Here is a 20,834-nt window from a genome sequence, read left to right on the forward strand (position 1 = left end):
ACAGCTTCTACTTCTGCACTCCCGTTACTGAGCCACTAATCCTTGACTGCCTAAGCGGTTCCCAAATTGATGCCACAAGGACACCTCAGCTTCTGTACCTGGATGACGGCAAGCACTTCTGGAAGGGCATTCTGGGTGGGGGGCACAGGAGGCAGGAGGCAGAAGAGATGGTGAGCAGGGGCATCAGAAAGCATCTGAAGGTCGTTGGGAGAGTTCTGTGGAGCACAAACTCGGTCAGTGAGAACCACTCCTCATCCCGTCCTTATTCGAGCGGCTACTCCAGAATCACGACTGGAGAACTGCCTTCCCGAAGCTGAGTGAAGTGCTGATGCCCAGGAAAGCACATGCCAGCATCTCGGCTGGGCAGCCTGACACTCTCCATAAGGGCTTCAGTGCGACGCGCCTCCTATGTTCGCAGTCACCTCACCACGCGCGCTGAGGCTGCAGAGCGGGGGCGGAGGACTGCTTAGTCAGCACTACGCACCTCACAGCTGGGAAGTGAAGGTCCTCTTGATAAGAGGCTGCTATTTTAGGAAAACCTCTCAGGGCTTCTAACACCAATCCTTCAGCCTTCTATTAAAGGCTATTATTCATAAAAATGCTACCTAGACACACACAAAGTGTCCCTTCCAATGTTATCTTTTTAGTTTTTAAGACTTCCAAATTTTCTAAATTCTCACTCACTGATCCCTGAAAATAGCCGGGGGGGTGTAAGGCTGGTCTCAGGTCACAGAGCACCCCCCAGATTACAAATGCTATGTCATCTCAGCCCATCCATTCAGCCAAGTGGCAAGAAATATAAGTACCCCTTTTAAAATGGGCAACACTTACCACCCTCTCCAGCCACCACACACGGAGCTACATGCAGAAATCCCATGCTCCGTATACAAAGCTGGAGCAAAAGACAAGCCTGAACAATAGGAAATGCAACCCTGAAGTAGAACCCCCGGCCCCTGCCAACATCAGGACATTCTAGTCCCAGTGGAATGGTCACCTGAGCCACTGGGTAACACAAGATGAAAAAAGTCAAGTAAAAAGGCACTGCCAAGAGCTGGAATTCACTGCTGAAGTCCACTTGAGGGCTGGTTTCAGTTACCTTGTAATGAGAAGCCACGTAGAGAGCCATAAGCCGTTGGAGGAAAACCTCGGAGGCCTTATGGTAGCAAAAGAGGGTATCTCTATTAACATAGTAGCTGGATTTGAGGTTAAGCAACCAAAACATATCAAAGAGAGCCCCAAACAAGACACGCTACTTCCAAGGACAACCTGGATACGTGGGTTCCCTCAGTCTGGGAAGAGGAGGCCCTGGTTCTAAGCAGAAACATAGCAGGGAAGGAAGAGAAGGAAAATCAAGAACATTCCACCTTCTCCTCTTCCCAGAGCAGCAGCCTATGAGGCAAAGGGCCAGAACCTTCAGTTTAACTCTCCCATCATCTCTCCCTTTCACAGGACGAATGGAACCCAGGAGGATACAGCTCACACGCTTCAGGCAAGGGGCAGCCGGAGACGATCCGAGTGATGTTGAGGCAATCCAGGCACAGCAAGTCGTTCAGCCACTTCTCCACGGCGTCCCCAGGGGCGTATCGGATCGACTCCTGCAGGGAAACCTCATGCAGGGTTCGCACTGTTCAAAACACACACAAGACTAAATACGTTTTGTCCAGGAGATCAAGGCAAATGTTCTACTTTATCTCTGTCATGTGGTACCCACATAAATATGGCTCAAGAATTTAAACTGAGTGGTTTTAAATTGTTCCGGTGGATGTTCAACTCGTCTGGACACCAATCCCCAAAGGTCTCACTACGTCAAGGCAACCAATGCCCCAAGATGGTGACAAACAGGAATCCAGTCACCAGAAGCCCAGGTCAGCCTCCCGTCTGCTCACTAGTTTGCTGTTCCTCAGAGAAAAGCAACGTCATCTCTTGGGGACTCAGCCTCTCTGCCTGATCGTCAGAAGGTCTGCTATCACCCATAATGTCATGAGGGGAAGGATCCAGGAAAAGTGTGACGTGACTTGCTGTGCAACGCAGGCCCATCCAGAGCTCCGGGGGTACCTGATGCCAGCCTGGCCGTCGCCGTGGTCTTGTTCTCAGCGGTGGTGCTGACCTGGCTCTGGGCACTCTGTTGGCGGAGCTGCTGAATTAGCTTGAGGGACAGGGACCGGCCAGTGCCCTCGTAGCTAGGAGAAAAAGCAAAGGCAGTTAGGCTCGAGCTGCCAAATCACCTCTCCAGGAGGGGACTGAGAAAGTAGTTCTCTGTCCTCAACCTGATGAAACCCCAGACTCCTGCTTGCTGAGAACAGCCCTTCACCTCTGAACTTCCAGCAGGGCATGTGCACACCCAAAGGAAGCTGGGCTGCATGGTGGCTCAGCTCTGAGCCATCTAGGCCTGGGCTCAAGTCCTGGCATGTCCATTTAGTACCCCTGGGCCAGGAACTGAACCTCTCTCAGCCTCCTCCTCAAAAGGGGACTAGTGTACACAACTCACAGGGCTGTACTACGAACTAAAAGACAAAGACCAAAAAGATGACATGACCAAAGCCTGTAGTATAATGGAACTGGAACAAAGATGAATGGTCGATTAATGAGAAGTTGCATGCTTGAAAGATGAACAGAGAGCATTTCCAGTTTGGAAAAATCAAGATTAAACAAAGCCACCATCTAAGTAATTTTTTTCATGACTACTTTCCCTTGAAAGAGGACATAAACTAGAAAATTTTTCTAATTTTGAATTAGAAAAATGAACAGAGGACCTGAATAGATACTTCTCCAAAGAAGATACACTGTGGCCAAAAAGCACATGACAGGACGCCCCACATCAGCCAACTAACAGGGGCACGCAAAGGAAGGTCACACGAGCCACCATTCATGCTCACTAGGACGGCTACAGTCAAAAAGGTCATACAAATACTAGCAAAGATATGGAACCCTTACACACTACTGGTGGGAATGTAAAATGGTACTGTTGCTTTGGAAAACAAGCTGGCAGTTCTTCAGTTAGAAAGTTACCATTTGACCCACTAGTTTGACTTCTAGGTATACCCTCAAGAGAACAGAAAACGTGTCTACACAAAACCTGCATGTGAATGTTCGCAGCAGCACTGTACTAGCCAAGAGAGAAATAAATGATCAACAGACGAATGGAAAAACAAGATGTACATAAACACACACCGGAATGTTGCTTGGCCAAGAAAAGGAATGAAGTACTGATATAAGCTACATGAAAGAACCTTGCAAACATTATAGTTAGAATCACAAAAGACCACATATTCAAAGATTCCACTTATATCAAGAGTTCACACTAGGCAAATCCATACATATAGGAAGTTGATTAGTGATTCCCTAGAACTGAGGAAAAGGAAGGAATTGGAGGATGATAATTAAAGGGTATGGGGTTTCTTTCCGGGAAAATGAAAATGTTCTAAATTGTCGTGATGGCTGCACAACTCTATGAATATACTAAAAATCACTGAATTTCACACTTTAAATGAGTAAATTGTATAGTGTGAATAATATCTCAATAAAGATGTTACCAGAAAAAGTAAAATCCATCTTATTTAACTATTTTCAGTGTAAGTAAAGCAGTCAAATAATAAATCTAAAATATAGAATCATTTCTTCAAAATGTGACCTCCATATAGAAATCAACAATGAAGGCAAGTACACGTTGACCTGGGACGATTTCACAGTATATTCTTTTTTTTTTTTCTGGCCACACTGTGTAGTTTGTGGGATCTTGGCTCCTTGACCAGGGATCAAACCCAGGCCACCAGCAGAGGAAGTTCAGATTCCTAACCACTGAACCACCAAAGAATTCCCAGTATATTTTTACATGAAAAAGCAAACGCAAAACATTATGGAAACTATGCTTATGTTCTTATTCAAAATGAAAAAGTAAAATAAATGTACACCAAAATTCTAACAAGCTATCTCTAGAGAGTCAGATCACTGGATTTCTTTTTGCTTACCTTCCCCTTCTCCCTTTCCCATAGCAAACAACTAAATATTTCAAAATTTTGAAAAAGCTCCTGAGTCTGCTTTCTTATGATAATTACACAGTTACTTTAATACTACATTTTCACATAATTCTAGGGGATAAGACAGTGGTGCGTGTGTGTGCTAAGTCACTCGGGTCATGTCCGACTCTTTGTGCCCCTATGGACTGCAGCCCACCAGGCTCCGCTGTCCATGGGATTCTCCAGGCGAAAATACTAGAGTGGGTTGCCCATGCCCTCCTCCAGGGAATCTTCCCAACCCAGGGATCGAACCTAAGTCTCTTATGTCTCCTGCACTGGCAGGCGGGTTCTTACCACTAGCGCCACCTGGGAAGCCCAAGACATTGGTATTGCCATCCATGTGCTCCCTAGAACCTGGTCAGACCTAGACAGGAGACATTCATCAACTGGGTAATGAAATTCCTCAGTCTGGTGTTGCCTGTTCTGGTGGGCTATAGCTCACACCAGAGGGAGCTATAGTTTACTATGAAGGGGTAAAAGAGAAGGCCGATGAGAGAGTGAAGCGGGCCCAAAGACTCAAACTTTAGGTATCAGCCCTATCCACCCAGGCCCAGGTCACGTTCACTAAATCCCACCTAACTGGCAACACCCTGTAAAGGGGGCAACGGCTCCTGCCCCGGTGCTCACCCATTGATGGTGGATGCCATGAAAACAAGGTAGGGGCCCAGAAGACTCTTCACCAGGGGAAGGGGGATGGCAGCAGCTTCATCAATCACAACGAGCTCAGCCTGGCCCAGTTTCACAGCATCTGCAGGATGTATGTACTGCGGGAAGGAAAAATGTACATTGTTAGCTTGGCCGCCGATACCATGGCTGCAGTCGCTGGTGAGTCACCATAAAGGCCCTCTCTTTCCGCTCTCCCCCGTCCTCTGTCTTCTTTCTCTCATTCTTCCTTCCCTGGTAGGACAAAGCAGGGACAGCTTAGAGTCAGATGCCTGGGGCCTAACAGTTCAACCACTGACTGTGCGGCCCTTCTTCTCAGAGCCTCAGATTCCTCTCCAGAAAATGGAGGAAATACTGATGGCTGCTTGAGAAAAAAATTAGGTAAATTAGGTAAAATTAAGTAAATCTGCACCAATGCTCTGCCTAGGACCTGGCGAGTGACAGGTGATGCCCCCACTTCCTTTCTCTCCCCTCTTTCTCATGCTTCCCCCAGCCGCACTCTGACCTGTGGGCCAGAGGCAAGCTTGGCCCCAGCGATGGCTGAAGAGGAAGACTTCAGGTTCCAAGCATCTCCGGCACGCTGCGCACTGTGTGCCCTGCTGTGACACCGTCTCTGTTAAGCCCAGTTCTCCCCGCACTGGTGGGGGCACTTCTAAAACCCATGGTCTTCTTAGTGCTCACACACTTGTGTTACTAGCCTGTCACAAACTCGCCATGAACTTGGCTCCCTTACGCGCATCAACAACCTCTTCAGTCCCTTCAGGGGTTCCTGCTTCTTTCAAGTTTGCAAAAGACCACGAAGAGGTATTTTACAGGGGAGGAAACCTGAAGAGCCAATTAACATTAACAACAGTATTCAACCTCACTAGTAATTAGCACAATGCTGAAGACAAGGAGATCCTATTTCCTATGCATGCGGGCAAAATTTAATTAGTAGTAAAACACCAATGTTTGTGAGGACATGGGGAAACAAGAACTCAGGAAAGTGCTGGGGTGAAGGTAATCCCGCACAAACACTTGAAAGGAGAATTTGGCAAAATCCGAGAAAGATGGAAAGCTATGCATATTCCAAAACCCAACAATTCCAATTCTAGACACATATAAACTCTAATGTACTCACACAGTGCTTAAAAATGAATCAGATCTCAAGCTTCAATCTGGACAAACCCAAAAACAAGTGTTGAGTGAAAAAAGGCATGCTGAAAAAGTATGCCTATACGGTATGCTACCATTTATGGATACATAATTACGTAGGAAAATATAAACACATGAATTGAAAGGAGATACACAATCTCAGAGCAGAGTTATCTAAGGGGAGCGAAAAAAGGGAACGGATGGGGAAGGGTACAAGAGGGACTTCCACACTGAGGTTTTAGATCTTTAAAACACAAATATAAATGGCTTTTAAGATATGAAACAAACACAGCAAGCAGCAAAATACCAGCATTTCTTAGGCTTGAGTGCTGGGCACCTCAGTATTGTGTTACATCGGTCTCTGTGCTTTTCTGTAGTCTGAACTATTTCATTACAAATAAGATTTTGTAACTGTTTTGCAAGAAGTTGAGGGATCAAAGAGGCAGAGACCCCTCTCATTTCCAACAGTAGGATACATGCCCTCAATGGGGCCCCATGTCTTGGATTTTTACAGAGAAGAACTAAACAAGCACCTCATAAAAGCAGCAGACCCTGGAGAGGCGGAGCTGACTTTAAACCTAATATTCTTCTATATCTCAATTTCCAACAAGAGGAGGCCTCAAAGGAACATAAATGTAGCCTCATAAAATCAGGTCACCTCTTCTACACTTCAACTCTAGCCTAGAGACAAAATGACTCTGGTAATATGAGAGGGTCTCTGAAGACAGACCCCAGGAGCAGCGAGGGCTGAGCCAGGCATTTCAGGGCAAGGCTTCCCTTCTCTGGTTTGTGTATTTCTCTTAAGTTTCAACAGATCTCTGTATTCTCACGGCCTGCAGCCTGCCCCTCACCCCTACCCCAACACTGGCCTTTCCTCCTTGAAGCTGAGAGAACCAGACCAAAGTAGGAAGAAATTACAGAAAGAACAGTCTAGAGACTCAGCAAGAAAAAAAATTACAGTCCTTGAGGAAAAAGGCATGAGCACTTAACATTACTTATAGCCTAGATCTTTGATGAAAGGTATACCTACTTGACAGACATATACACAAAGGTCAAGGGTGTAACCTGCCACATTTACCTGGCCCGCTTCCCACCCCAGCCCAGCTCCAAAAAATTCTCAATAGACCTACTCCATTAGGAGCCCATAGGGCCCCATCCCTTCTGCAAGCCTGTCATGATTTAACAAAATTGTAGCCTTTGGACAAGTACAGACCATTCAGGCTTACAAAGCACAGGAGATTTATAGAGCTTTCGGGGAAACACTGTTTAAAAAGGAAAGTAGGCCACTGACTAAACCACAAAGATTCCGAGTACATCTCACAAAGACCTTTTCTTCTTTCAAACGGTAAGGTTATTGTTCTAGCTATAGATGCATGGTTTCAAAACCTGCTGTAACTAAGCAGAATTAGAAATGACGTCAGAGAAAATGATTCCATTTCTCTTAGTTGATTAGCATACTCAGTTTTCAAGGGACAAAACTACAACTTTTCAATCTGGCTTACATACATTTGTTAGTTCGCTTGAATGTTTTTCTTTAGAAGAGGCTGAAAATATGGAACAGGTTTACTGTAAAGCAACAACACTGTCTAAAAGATACGTAATTACACATCACATAAAACAGCTATAATAGAGACATCTTAGAACATTTATACACAGCAGCACACTGGCCCCACGTGGCAGGATTTGGAACACGCCTCACCTGAATGGTCTGCCGGTGTTCCCGGAACACGTTCACTCTAATCACTGCTTTGTTAAATTCAGGATTGAGAGACTGAATGATCTCGTAATCCAGATGCTCCTGACGGGGAAAAAGCCAAACCAATACCAAACATCAGAAACAAGCTTTCGAAACAAAAATAAGTTTGCATTCTACAGACTTCACCTGGATTTATACTCAGCATGGAATCAAAATAATCTCTTATCCTAACTTCCTACCTGATACTGCAGAGCATCAAATCCTTTAAACACAAATTCAAACAGAGTGTGGAGGTTATCCGGGCTCGGGGAGGTAACAAAGATATTGGAGTACCTGTTGAACAAAAGGAGGATTTTTTTGCTTTTAAGTAATTAGGAAATTGAAGAAATGTTAAGAGAATTTAAAAAAAAGAAAATATTTTTGTTTGCCCCTGTTACACAGGTGATAACAAGAGACAGTGGTGGGAGATAAAAAAATCAGGACACACATTTTGAGGAGGAAAAGTAAAACAACTGCAGACCTGAGGGTATTTTTGCTCCCAAACTAATGAAAACAAGTTGCCAATTTGAAGGGAGCACACCCCAGCAATTAGCTACCAGCATCCATGAAAGCACACTGCTGAGGGCACAATGCTTTCAAACTGTGGTCCTGGGAAAGATTCCCGAGACAGCCCTAGACTGCAAGGAGATCCAACCCATCAGTCCTAAAGGAAATCAACCCTGAATACGCATGAGAAGGACTGATGCTGAAGCTCCAATATTTTGGCCACCTGATGCGAAGAGCCGACTCACTGGAAAAGACCCTGATGTTGGGCAAGATTGAAGGCGAAAGGAAAAGAGGGTGGTAGAGGATGAGATGGTTAGAGAGAATCACCGACTCAATGGACATGAATTTGAGCAAACTCCAGGAGACAGGGGAGGACAGAGGAGCCTGGTGTGCTGCAGTGCATGAGGTCGCATACAACTTAGTGAGTCAGACACAACTGAGCGACTGAACAAGAGTGTCAGAGACGGCACCAGCTCCCCAGCCCTGCACCCCTGGCCCAGAGGGGGCTTCACTCTCATCACTAGCTATGCTGACAGGTTTTCAAATCATGAAGCCAAAGTGCTCCGTCGTGAGCAGGCGAAGGCCACAGTGAGCCTCTGAGGGATCCTTGTTGAGTATAAAGGATGCTAAAGGCAGAGGGCCAGGTGGTACCACTAGAGCAGCCAGAGTAACAGTTAGGAGCCGAGTTCAGTCCCAGCACAACCAGCACTGACTTGGGGGAACCTTGGGTGAGTCACTGAAACTCCCTGAGCCTGGGTTTATCCATCTATGAAACACTAACGTTGCTCTCAGGAGCACCAAGGAAGATCATGTATATAGGACACGGTAAATCCTACAGTCCATTATTTGTATCTGTGAAGCTGTAAACACATGCTCTCCTGGCAGCTCATAAATCTTCAGTCCAGGACAAAAGAATGGCAAGTGATGTCATTCTCAAAGGCAGCTCCTCAATGCAAACAAGACTGTCTATTGATCAAATCATTAAAATGACAAACCTGTATTTTTCTCGGTCAGCAAAGCTGGTCATACACAGGCTCAGTTCCTGAGAGTTTTAAAGTTCCTTACCACCATTTCTTTGCTCTTGTGTGTTTGTTCAACTCTAAATAGTTATCACAAAGGCCCTGGTATCTGTGTGCCAGGACACATATACGTGTACCTTTGGGATCTGGGGATAACAGCATTGTTCTTTCTAGCTGTTGCTGTTTAATCACTAAGTTGATGCTAGGAAAGACTGAGGGAAAGATTGAGGGCAGGAGGAAAAGGGGGTGGTGACAGAGGATGAGATGGATGGATGGCATCATCAACTCAATGGACATGAGTGTGAGCAAACTCTGGGAGGTTGTGAAGACAGGGAAGCCTGGCGTGCTGCAGTCCATGGGGTCGCAAAGAGCTGGGCACGACTTAGCGACTGAACAACAACTGAACAAGTCACTAAGTTGTATCCAACTCTTTTGTAACCCCATGGACTGTAGCCCGCCAGGCTTCTCTAGGATTTCACAGGCAAGAACACTGGAGTGGGTTGCCATTTCCTTCTCCAGGGGCTCTTCCCAACCCAGGGACTGAACCCGCATCTCCTGCACTGGCAAGTGGATTCTTTACCACTTAGCCCCCAGGGACACCTGCTCTCTCTAGATAGGTGCCCAAGATCTAGCGAAATCACTCAGGAGCTCGCTTACACTGGGAGCAGCCCCTCTGACCCCTAGTCCTGCACACGGCTCCCGCAGAGCTCAGGGTGCCTGAAGCCCGGGATCCCCCTTACCCGAAAGCCACCGCCCCAGCAATAGCCAGTCCCAGGGCTGCAGATTTCCCCCTTCCTCGGGCAGCCGTGAGCGCAACAGTACTCCTCAGGGTCTTTTCTGAGATCCCCTCAATGAATTTCAAGACAGCTTTGGCCTGTGGCAAGAGAAACATATTGGGTGAGCTGTGAGAAAGGCCGAGGTTCAGCCATTTAAACTGGAGTTGGGGGGGAGCAGGGGACACGGGGCCGCTCTCGCCGACCAACAGCCTAGACTCTTACTCCCGTGATCATCTCCTCTCAGTCTCCAGGCTTTGAACACCAACCAGATGCTGATAAACCCCCAGTTCACATCTCCATCCAGACCTCTTCCCCCACACCAGACTCTTCCATACACCCAACTGCCCCCTCTACGTCCACTACCTGTCTCACGCTCAACACCTAATGTCCCCCCAGTCCTCCTCCACCTACCACCTTCCCCAGCTCAGCTAGTGTCCAACTGTTCAGGCCAAAAGTCACCTCCATTTTCTCCTCATACCCGATTCATCAACAAATCCTGTCCTTCAAAACATAAAAATCCCACATTCCTCACTATCCTCTTCCTCCACCACTATGGTCGAAGCCAACACTGTGTCCTGCCACCATTTGTACAGATACAGCAGTGGGCATTATCTCTAGGATACATTTCCAGGAGAAGAGCTGCTGAGTTAGAGTATGTGTGCATTAAAATGGGTGTCATGCCAAGTTATGGAACCCCCACCCATGTACGAAAGGCCTTCTCTGCAGCCTTGCTGTCTTGCTGTATAATCCTGCCAACTACGCCAACTATCTCACTGTTCACACTGTTTGCTGAGCCCGCGGTCGGCAAGGCGTGAGCAGAGAAGCTGGAAGAAAACTCAAGGAGTCATAGGAACTGCAAATATGTTTATTCTCTTCTGACTGGCACGGCAGCCTAGCAGCAGACTCGCTAAGCTCTCCTCTTATGGTTGACCCAGTGGACACAGCCATAAGACAGCCATAATACAGAGGCAACGGAGTGGCAAAGGCTTTTCAGGTGGAGCTTATGTATGCTGCTGCTGCTAAGTCTCTTCAGTCATGTCCGACTCTGTGCAACCCCATAGACGGCAGCCCACCAGGCTTCCCCATCCCTGGGATTCTCCAGGCAAGAACACTGAAGTGGGTTGCCATGTCCTTCTCCAATGCATGAAAATGAAAAGGGAAAGTGAAGTCGCTCAGTCATGTCCGACTCTTAGCGACCCCATGGACTGTAGCCTACCAGGCTCCTCCGCCCATGGGATTTCCAGGCAAGAGTAGTGGAGTGGGGTGCCATTGCGTTCTCCAAGCTCATGTATGTTTACAGAGCAAAAGTGGCCTGTGGCCAAGCAGATACACCATGACACGCATGTGCAGTGCTGTGAGTGAGCTCAGCTGTTACATAACCGTGTATTTACAAAACGTGGGGCGAGAGCGAGAGGCTGTGGGCAAGAGGGGTCTGACGACCACCATCTTGGTTAATCTGCTCTCTCCCCACACTTGCCAACACTGGGTACTGCTAAACTTTTAAGTCTTGACCAACCCAAAATGGGAACTTAGGATCATTGTTTCAGTTTGTGTTACTTCAGTTATGACAGAAAGCAGGCACTTTTTCAAATCGATATAATTACTGGCTATCTATTTTGTTTGTAAATTATGTGCTTTTTTGGACTGGTTTTTCATTTATTTTAGAATATTATTTTAGAGTACATATTTAGTCCAAATTTCATACCCTTTTATTATGTTCATGGATTTTTCCATGTACATTTTATCAGAGTGCTTCACTTCTCTACTCTAGAGCAACAAGAAAAGGATATGATACAGGGTTCAGCAAAGGCCAGGTTACGGTGAGTAGGACCTGGATCCCCTCTGAGTGTTTCCAGCTGGAGAGACTTGAGCTTCCTCGAGCCCCGCCCCTTCCTCCTGCCTGGGCCTAAGTGTCACTGCCCAGTCATGAACGTAGAAGGTGGCCATGGGCAGACATGAAGAGCAGCACGGAGGGCAGGGGCGCCAGGAGAAGGGAGGGCACTACCAGTCGTGGTCACTTCTGCCCTCTCCCCATCCTCTCTCTCACTCCCCCTCTCTGATGATAAAGAAAGTACCAGGAAGTAGCTGAAAAGCAACCTGGAGCCTGCAGCCTGGGCTGCAGAGAGCGCTGTGTAGCTGGTGATTCTATTTCCAGAAAGAAAAGGGAAACCAGCCTGTTGGGATTCAGCCCCGAGTGGGCGGCGTCACTGCAGCTGTTTTCCATCACGAGGGAAGATCCCAGGGCTGACAGGCCTGTGCTGCTTGTCTGCTCAGGCTGGATCAGAACTCTGCACACACCTGACAGCTTGCAGGTCTCCGGGCCATGTCTATTCAGCTCCCATCACCATCCAGGAACCACCAGAGAAGCCAAGTTTACCAGCCCCGGTCACTTGGAGCACAGAAATGCATCCTGGAAGCTCCCTCCCAGCCTGCTGTCTGTACCTAGAGACCAGGTGGACCGGGTACCCTCATCACAGGGCCCTCCTCAGCACTCACATTGGAGCGGGGCTGAGTACTAGGTGCCTCCAGCCCTCCTCACTTAAGAACAAGGCATAAACAAAAACCTATGTCATCAAAACTCAGTGAGAATGAAAGAACGCAGGTCCATCAGCCTGTGCTGGAGGGGTTCCTCTTTAAACGCAACCCGTCTCCTCCCGACCCCAGCTTCCTGAACAACAGCTACAAACAACAAACCAGGGGGAAGGGGCAGATAATCCCAGACTTCTGTGCTATGCTGGTGCTGCGTGCCCACGTGTGAGCAAAAGAAAAGGCCCCTGCCCCACAGAGAGCCAAGCCTCATCCTAACTTGGCTTCTGTTGTTTTCTGCTCGCTGTCTTTTCCCTCTGTGTGGTTCAGACAGGGATGGGGGTGTTCCGAACACATGTCACCTGGTCGAGGGTCTTGCAGCAGTCCACCAACACGCCCACAGGCTGGGTGTCCTGCAAGCTCTCCTTCAGCTCCTTCAGCTCCAGATCAGAGGGACCAAGACTCTCATCCTAACAGAGAGGAGGAGGAGAAGGTTCACCACTGCCGTCGGAGGGTCAGCCCAGGAAACACAGCCTCCCCAGATTCCCGGGCCCTGGCAGCTCACCGGCGTCTGGGGAGGCAGGGCCTCAATGCTGGCGGCGTGGGAGGAGATGGGCAGGATGTTGAGCTGGTCATCGATGACAAGACACTTCTTACACGAGGCCAGAGAAAGAATAAACCTGAGGAACAAAACCACCGTTGTGAGGTGCTGGGAGCAATGTCAACACAAGTAAGGGCTTTTCTTTAGGAAAATTATCCAGCCCACGTCTCTAAACCATCATCTGTAGAACAGGGCTGGATGATTCCTGCCTCCTTTACAAGGCACCTGAACATGATTTGCAGAGGAGACCAGTTACGGGGAACTCTCTTGAGAGACTGATTATGAGTGCTCTTTCTGTGCAGAGTCCCTCAGCTCCGGGTCCCCTGGCCCTTCCCACATCCTCCAGGTTTACCCTCTAGCACTAGGTGTCTCCTTGAGCCCACCCCAAAGCCACCCCACATCTTCTCACCAACCATAGAGGCAAACACACACACACAAATGGACACCCTTCTGCCACAGTGAGGGAAAAACAAAGAAAAGGGTGGAGAGGACAGTTCCCTTTAGCTGTAGTGCACAAACATTTCTGCGTGTAGAAAAACATGTTTGGCTGTAAAATCTAAGCTTGTCCCACAGCTGCAAGAAAAGGGCCTCCTGCTCTACTTTCACGGGCTTCACTCCCATCCGGCAGCACCGGGTGACTTCCAGACCCGCACCTTCCACTGAGCAGCTTCAGAGGGGTTGAAACCAGGCCCCACAATTCCCCCAGGCCAATTCCTAAACTGCAGTAGCACTGACACTGTGGGCCAGATCATTTTTCTTAGGGGGTGGTGGTGGTGCTTTTTGGCCCCCTTTCAGCTTTTTAGCAGCATCGTTGGCCTGTACCTCCCAACACCCCCGCCCCGCCCCACCCCGCCCAGCCAGGTCCTGACTATCCAAGTGTCTCCAGATACTGCCAAGTCTCTCCAAGGGCAAGACTGCTCAGGGTGAGAACCACTGCTCTAGGCCATGGCTTCTTCCTTCTTAAAGCTGTCAAAAGTTGCTAACTGGTATTCCCTAAACGGGGCTCTGGGTCAAATAAACTGGGGTCCCTCGTGCTGTGAGACTTTTCAGAGGCTACAACAGGCTCACATGAGTCTTCAGAAAGGAAAAACTGTATCAGCCATTTCCTAGACATAGTGTGCCAGAAAACCCTTTTGTCATAAGATCCCTCTTAAACACCAATGTTCTGTGAAACACATTTGGGGAAACAGGATCCAGACAGATTACCCCTTTGACAGCTGCGCAGGCGAAAAGCCAGAGTGGACAGTGACTTGGTGAGGGCCAGAAGCAAGACAGAATCCAGGCCCCAGCCTTCCACTCACTCTACCGCTTCCAGTGAGCGGCACGACTACCGCTGTGATTGGGGACCTCACTGTCTGGGGCTCTTGCACCACCCTCCCTCACATAGAGCATGGCTTTCAGCTGTGTCCAAGACAAAAACGCGCCACCCCCCCAACCCCCGTGTCTCCCACAGGTGAGGAAGTGGAAAATGTGTTCAGACCAACCTCTCATTAAATCTTCCCACCACATCCTGATGGGCCTCTGTCCTGTATCTTGAATGCACATCCTAAAAGAGACAACGTACATTAGTAGAAGCTAATGGCACTGAGGCTCAGCGTCCAGATGTGACGAAGTTTCAGCAAGCAGCCCTGGGATAAAAGAGGCACCAGCGATGCTGCTAGGATCGAAATCCATTCCCACCTAACCTGCTGTGCTAACCTGGCTGAATGCGATTTGCTGGAGCTGGAATCAGACGCTAAATGCAGTGTTTCTCATCACAACAAACATCCCCTCACTTCATCTTTAGCTTTTCCCACATTTTATCTAGCATCTCAAAATATATTCATTTGCTCAAAATGCACATGCCAACACCAGACATGAGGGGTACACGCTGGAGTTTGGTAAAGCATGACCCCTACTCTCATGAAGCTTATCATCAAATGGTTGGATGGAGACAAATCAATAGATAGAAATTTTGGGAAATGCTACGAATGAGAAACAGGGCATAGTGACAGCTAATGGGGTGGGGTGGGAAGGGGGACTCCTTACACAGGGTAGTGACGGAAGGCCCTCTGAGGTGGTAAGCAGGCGGCCAAGTAAGAGCAGGGGGAGAATAAAGAGACAGCTTTGTTCACAGATATTTTAAGGAGGGCTTACTAAAGGCCAGGCACTCTTCCAGGATCGAGGAATATACAAGGGAGGAAAACAGTCCCTGCTCCCATGAAGTCTGGAGACTAGCACAGGAAGCCAGATGATAAGCAAGTACTGTCTGACTTTAGAGGTCTGTAACATGCTTTGAAGCCAAATAAAACAGGTTGATGAGTGATGGGAGAAACACATATTCTACAGGGGGTGAGAGAGAGGGCCACGCTGAGGAGGTGGTATCTGGGCAGGGACTGGACTGCAGTGAGGAAGTGAGCCAGCAGACATTCCCATGAGAAGAGCCAGTGGGAAGGCCCTCAGGTGAGAATGTGCTGAGGGGAGAGGGCACATCTGAGGACCTCTAAGGAGGCCAGAGGGGCTGGGGTGAGGAGAAGCGGTGGTGGGGGAATGCGACAAGAAGCAGGCTCTAGATCTGAAGAAAGCCCATTTCACCAGATGAAGGCAGCTCACGAAACCCCGAGGCCAATCCTAACAGTTCCCGAGCAGCTGGCCATGGACATGATTCAAAACCTGCCTCGAAGAACACGACACCCACGTGGCAGAGCCGATGAGTCAGAGACCAGCTGTGCATCCAGGGGGACACTTTCCTCACTTACAGCCAGGTCCAAAGCTTGGGCAGAAAATATTCCCCCCACCCCACCACTTGGAGTCGAAGTTTCAGCCAACCTGGGAGTGGAATGGCAGTGTTCCTTCATCACCTACTAGGGAGAGGGCAGGGGAGGATGTCAGGACATGGTCCCCTTTTCATAGCACACAAGTGCAGGCCCTGGCGTGGCTCTCTGTTGAATACTGCTTCAGAAATTTAACTACACAACAGCCGCATCCTATCTGCATCTCACTGGTGTAATATTTGCAAATGCCTGAGAGCAAAGGCACAATTCACATTCCCCAGTAGACCCAGGGCCAGTGAGACATCTCTGCAGTCACTTTTTCCTTAGTTGCAGTTACAGCTCCCAGCCCAGAGATGATGCTGACTGTCCACTGGAGTTGCTCAGTAAGAATTCTTAAAAGAAAGTAGAAAAACACAGATTAACTTGAACCCCCATAATCAAGTTTAAAAAAGCAGGGCCTTACCATGGTCATTGTGTACAACTGCTTGAGTGAGTTCATGGTCCGCAGGAGGACAACCACCAACCCACCGCCTTCCACTGTTTCTACAGTCCTGGCCAGCAAGTTTGGAGTCAAAGCTTCAAAATCCTGGAAGGAGGAGACCTTAGAACTAGCTGATGATGCAAAGAGCATGGCAGGGAAGCTTAACCAGGAGGCAAAGAAGGCTTTAGAGTACAAACTCAAGATGATACCCCCTACCAACTCACCAGGACCCCCATACACACACACAGTCCTTATTTAGGACTTATTTAGAACAGGTGTATCTGGTTTTATATGTCAAAGTGTTTCCCATAATCCCTGATAAAATCTTATTTGGAAAGAAGTTCTCCAGTCTTCATTAATTCTCACAAGAATTTCAGAAATATCTCACATTCATTTTCTATGTTCATAGGCAGAAATTGACAAAACTCTACTGTACCACACGGGGGAGCCACTGCCTAAAGGAGCCATCATCACTGCATCTGGTAACTGGCGAGCAGAAGCAACTCCCTAGCAGTCAGTGATGGGGTGAGAACAGGCAAAACGCTCTCCTCAGCCTCCAAGGTGGGATGTAACCCAAAAATGCATGGACAACCCACTGGACTGCAGAAAGAAAAAACCAGAACTTCTATTCAGAATTTCCCATCTCATTTCTTAATCTATGTTTTATAAGGTATGTTTTATAATACATGTAATTATAGCAGTGCATGCATATAATAAATACATGATGAAACAGTGGGAACCTGAGCTTAAATGTGGAGATTTGTGCTTAAATGTTTTCTTTCGGGGGCAGGAGAGGGGGCAATGGATGAAATCCCAGGTGTCAAAAAATCAAAGAATAAAACAAAGACCACCAGAGCTCAAAACAAAAATGTGAAACAATCTATGAACTTGCCAGGCAAGAGAAAATATATGCCAGTGAAGAAACTCACCAGAGTTTTCTGCGGGGGGGTTGGGGGTGAGGGGGTGGAGTGAGGGGACTTTAAGAATTAGACGGTTGATTGTGGGGGCTGGTTGTTCAGTCAAGCACTTTGGACAGGATGTAAGAGTGCTCAGGTCTGTACCCAGTGAGTTAAAACAAGTCTGACTCCTGTCTGGTCTTCAGTTAGTTCTAAGAAGACAGTAAGTTCTAATAAAAGCCTTCAGTTGGATCTAACAAGGTCTGGGGTTCTAGGGTCATGCAAAGTTCTGTGCTCTATCAAGCTGGTTAGACCCAGGTGTGATGGAGCATCACTACCAGTCTGGGTACCTCTGGACAAGTGCTGCTTTAGATAGAAAACGCTCTTTTTATGGTGGTGAGTTATCAAGTTCCTTGGGAAAATGGCCAAGTTTTCCACTGATAAATTCTGGGGGAAGGAGAATACACAGGCATCTTCTCTCCTCTCTGTCCCTCTGTTCTCGTGGGTAACCAGGCAGCCCGAGCACCCCTCAGTGCTCTGCCCCCGGGTGCGGGCTGGGGGAAGTCACCCACCTGGAGAACACACATGCCAAACGTGTTGCCCAGGATCTTGTGGGTCTCGCTGTAGTAGCAGTAGCGAATGTTGGTGGCAGCTACGAAGAGTTCAAAGGGGTCATCTTGCTTTATGTTCAGCGTCCCGTTCTTTATTTTTTTCTGCAGCTGTCGCATTCTTTTCTTCCGATGACTGTAATCACCCCACCCCACCCCCAACCCCATGAGAGCCAGTTAACTGGAGAGGCTAGAGTTGGGAGAAGGGAATAGACTCAACAATCCCCCACTTAAGACTTTCAGAGCTAGAAGGGAACTTGGAAATTGTAGGGCTAATTCCCTTGCTTTAAAGCTAAAAAAAAAAAAAGAAAAAACAAAACTGGAGAAGCATTAGAAGAGAAGGGCTTCAGAGGAGATAGTATAAGTCTGTTTGTGAACCCTGCCATTTTGATACTTCACTTAACAAGAAGGGTAATGGGAGTCCCTAAACCCCACATTTAGCCAGAGCTTGAACCTAAACCCTGGTGGACTCATTATCTCAGTCTCAAGCCCATACTTCAATTTCACGGCACTCCTTCCCAGAGAACCTAGGAGAGGCATCATGATGGTGGGTTATTTTATTCATTTTTCCTAAATGAATTCATCCACTTCCTTCCCAGATGGTTGGATCAAGTCCTCAAGGGCAGTTCTAATTGAAGACAACACCAACAGAGGATACACGGGTTAGAGTGGAATCTGGACATCTCCCAGACATCCCTGAACTTCTCTCTCATCCTAAACATCTCTGAATACCCAAGTGTCAGTTAACTTCTTTAAGACTTTTTCTGCTGTGGACCGTTTTTAAAGTCTTTACTGAATCAGTTACAATACCGCTTCTGCTTTACATTTTGTTTTTTTTAGCCTCCAGGCACATGGGATCCTAGCTGCTGGACCACGGGCTATGAACCCCCAGCCCTTGCACTGGAAGACAAAGTCTTAACCACTGGACCGCCAGGAAGTCCCAACTCTTTCTTTCAGAGAAAACAGAGAACAAGAAAACTCCAGAACCAAGAGGTACAGCAGACCAAAATTTTATCACAGTTTTCTAACTGAAGAGTAAGGCCAAGGCCTTCCCCCTGGGCCTCCAGTTCCTCAGCCTGTGACTTAGCATCAGCTTTAACCTGATGCTCTGCCACATCTAGACAGGGCTGGGAGAGCTATAAGAGGCACAGGAGGGATTTTTTTTTAAAAGTGAGATCAGGTGGGTTAAGTTGAAAGGCAAATCTGCCCAGAATACCCTGAATTGCCATTCTGACATTTACCAAGTGTACAGCAATGAGAATCAGAGCACCAGAAACTTAAAATTCTGCTGAGAGGCAACAGGCCTTATTCTCAATCTGTATTAAAAATGGTTACCTGCCCAATTATGAAAGAATATGCCAATTATGTCTTAAAAATACATACTGCATATACAGCTAAATGCTAACAATGCCTAAGTATTGAAAATATGGTGCTTTTTATTTTCACCTTTAAGATTTTTCTGTATTTTTCATATTCTTACAATAAAGCTTCTGTAATGTTTTTAAAGCAAAACTATCTAATTCAAAATCGAGTTTCTTTTAAGCAGAATCAAGTCTCTTAAAGACCAAAGGATAAGAACTAATCAAATATAGCCTTTGGTACTTAAGTAAAATTAAAATGTTAGAGCCTGTTAACAATACACTCAACAAATAGTAACTGAGCACCTAGTAAAATATGGCAGATCCTTTGAAAGTATGAAAATATAAAGATAAGCAGGAGAGGCCTCCTCGCTAAATGAACTTACTTACCAGTGGGCAAGTGATCACATCTTGAGGGAGAGAGAAGGTAAGGTGCCAAGCACTGTACAAAGAGACAAGGGCTAAAGAGGGCAGAGGGGCCATGCGCTAAGTCTGAGGGCCTTAGGAAAAGCTTCCTGCAGGACGCAGGCCCTGAACAAAGGGGAGCACCCGAGGGGAGCATCTCAGCAGGTGAGTACAGAGAGGTGGAAGTGGCACCCCAAGTGGAGGAGGGAGCAGGGGCAAAAGGCAGGGGGTTTCACCAGAGCAGAGAGCAGCCGGGGCTGGAGACGCACCCTCGGAGTCCACCCCAGAGACAAGCTTTACATCTGGGGATAATGGAGGGGAAAGAGGCCCAAGGACAGAACCACACAGGTGAACGGGTTGTGGGGGGGGAGATGAGATCAGAGAGAGGGAAGCGTTTAGGAAGGTGGTCGGAGTAAAAGGAGAGCGTTTCTGACGTCGTGCTATAGTGGTGTATCTGCCAAGGATCAGCACCCCGCACACCAAACTCCTCCCCACATACGGGCGTAGGTAGAACTGCCAGGCTCCTACTCGGTGGCCCACCCCATTGCCTCTGGCCCAGGGCTGGATATCTTTCCAAAAGAATTTGGGAGAAAGATGGATTTCTGTGCTGTTGAACCCAAACCATGTAAACCTCAAGGGCGATTTCTGCAATGGGGACCACAGAAGGCAGAGAGCTGTCCTGAAGTGGGAAAGAACAGAGCAGACACGAGGGATGACACAAAGACTGGGGACAGAGCAAGGACCAGGGTGTCAGCACCGCGGCTGTTCAGCACCCCCAAGGCAAAGCTGAAATCTCACCCCCGTAGGCTTCAGTAGCTAACCCGAATACTGCTGACCCTTGAAAAACCTGAGGGTTAACCTATGTCTGACTTAGAGTCGGCCCCTCTGTAACCATAGCTCCTCTGTATCAGAGAATTCAACCAACCACAGACCACAGAGTACTGTAGAGCTTACTACTGAAACACATCCACACGTAAGTGGAGTCCTGCAGTTCAAACCCACACTGTTCAAGGGACAACTGTACTTCAACAGATTCCATTTGTGCCTAAGTATGTTTGTGTTAGAGGTCTCATATTTAGTATAAGAAGTCTTAAGTTCAACAATTAAAAAAAAAAAACTAGCCAATTGTCAGACAGCAGACTAGTAGAAGAGCTCTGAAAAGAAGAAGAGAAAAGCTGCTGCATTAGGTATCAGGTGGAACCAGCATTATTAGATGAGCTCGATCAGCTGAGAAAACTAGGAAGAAAAATGGCATGCAGAAAGCAAGGAACTGGGCTGGGAACATAAAAAAGCATGAAAAGATTTTGAAATTTATTGTCAGAAATTAAGAATGAACATCAGTTCTATTATTTTCTC

General features: G+C 47.5%; 1 protein-coding gene across 1 annotated transcript in view; it reads right to left on the reverse strand.

The window, feature by feature from the left end:
• NAT10 (N-acetyltransferase 10) overlaps positions 1-20,834 on the reverse strand; it is a 38,166-nt gene that overhangs the window by 13,971 nt on the left and 3,361 nt on the right. Inside the window, exons 4-16 of the mRNA XM_006062385.4 lie at positions 17,680-17,851; positions 16,194-16,316; positions 14,462-14,523; positions 12,942-13,056; positions 12,739-12,846; positions 9,815-9,948; positions 7,749-7,842; positions 7,513-7,611; positions 4,644-4,780; positions 2,056-2,180; positions 1,474-1,624; positions 1,097-1,193; positions 99-215 (exon numbers count right to left, since the gene is read on the reverse strand). Of these exons, the coding sequence (XP_006062447.3) occupies positions 99-215; positions 1,097-1,193; positions 1,474-1,624; positions 2,056-2,180; positions 4,644-4,780; positions 7,513-7,611; positions 7,749-7,842; positions 9,815-9,948; positions 12,739-12,846; positions 12,942-13,056; positions 14,462-14,523; positions 16,194-16,316; positions 17,680-17,851 (1,534 nt within the window). The remainder of the gene's footprint in view (positions 1-98; positions 216-1,096; positions 1,194-1,473; positions 1,625-2,055; positions 2,181-4,643; positions 4,781-7,512; positions 7,612-7,748; positions 7,843-9,814; positions 9,949-12,738; positions 12,847-12,941; positions 13,057-14,461; positions 14,524-16,193; positions 16,317-17,679; positions 17,852-20,834) is intronic.

This window comes from Bubalus bubalis, chromosome 16 (assembly GCF_019923935.1).
Source record: "Bubalus bubalis isolate 160015118507 breed Murrah chromosome 16, NDDB_SH_1, whole genome shotgun sequence".
Classification (NCBI taxonomy): Eukaryota; Metazoa; Chordata; class Mammalia; order Artiodactyla; family Bovidae; genus Bubalus; species Bubalus bubalis.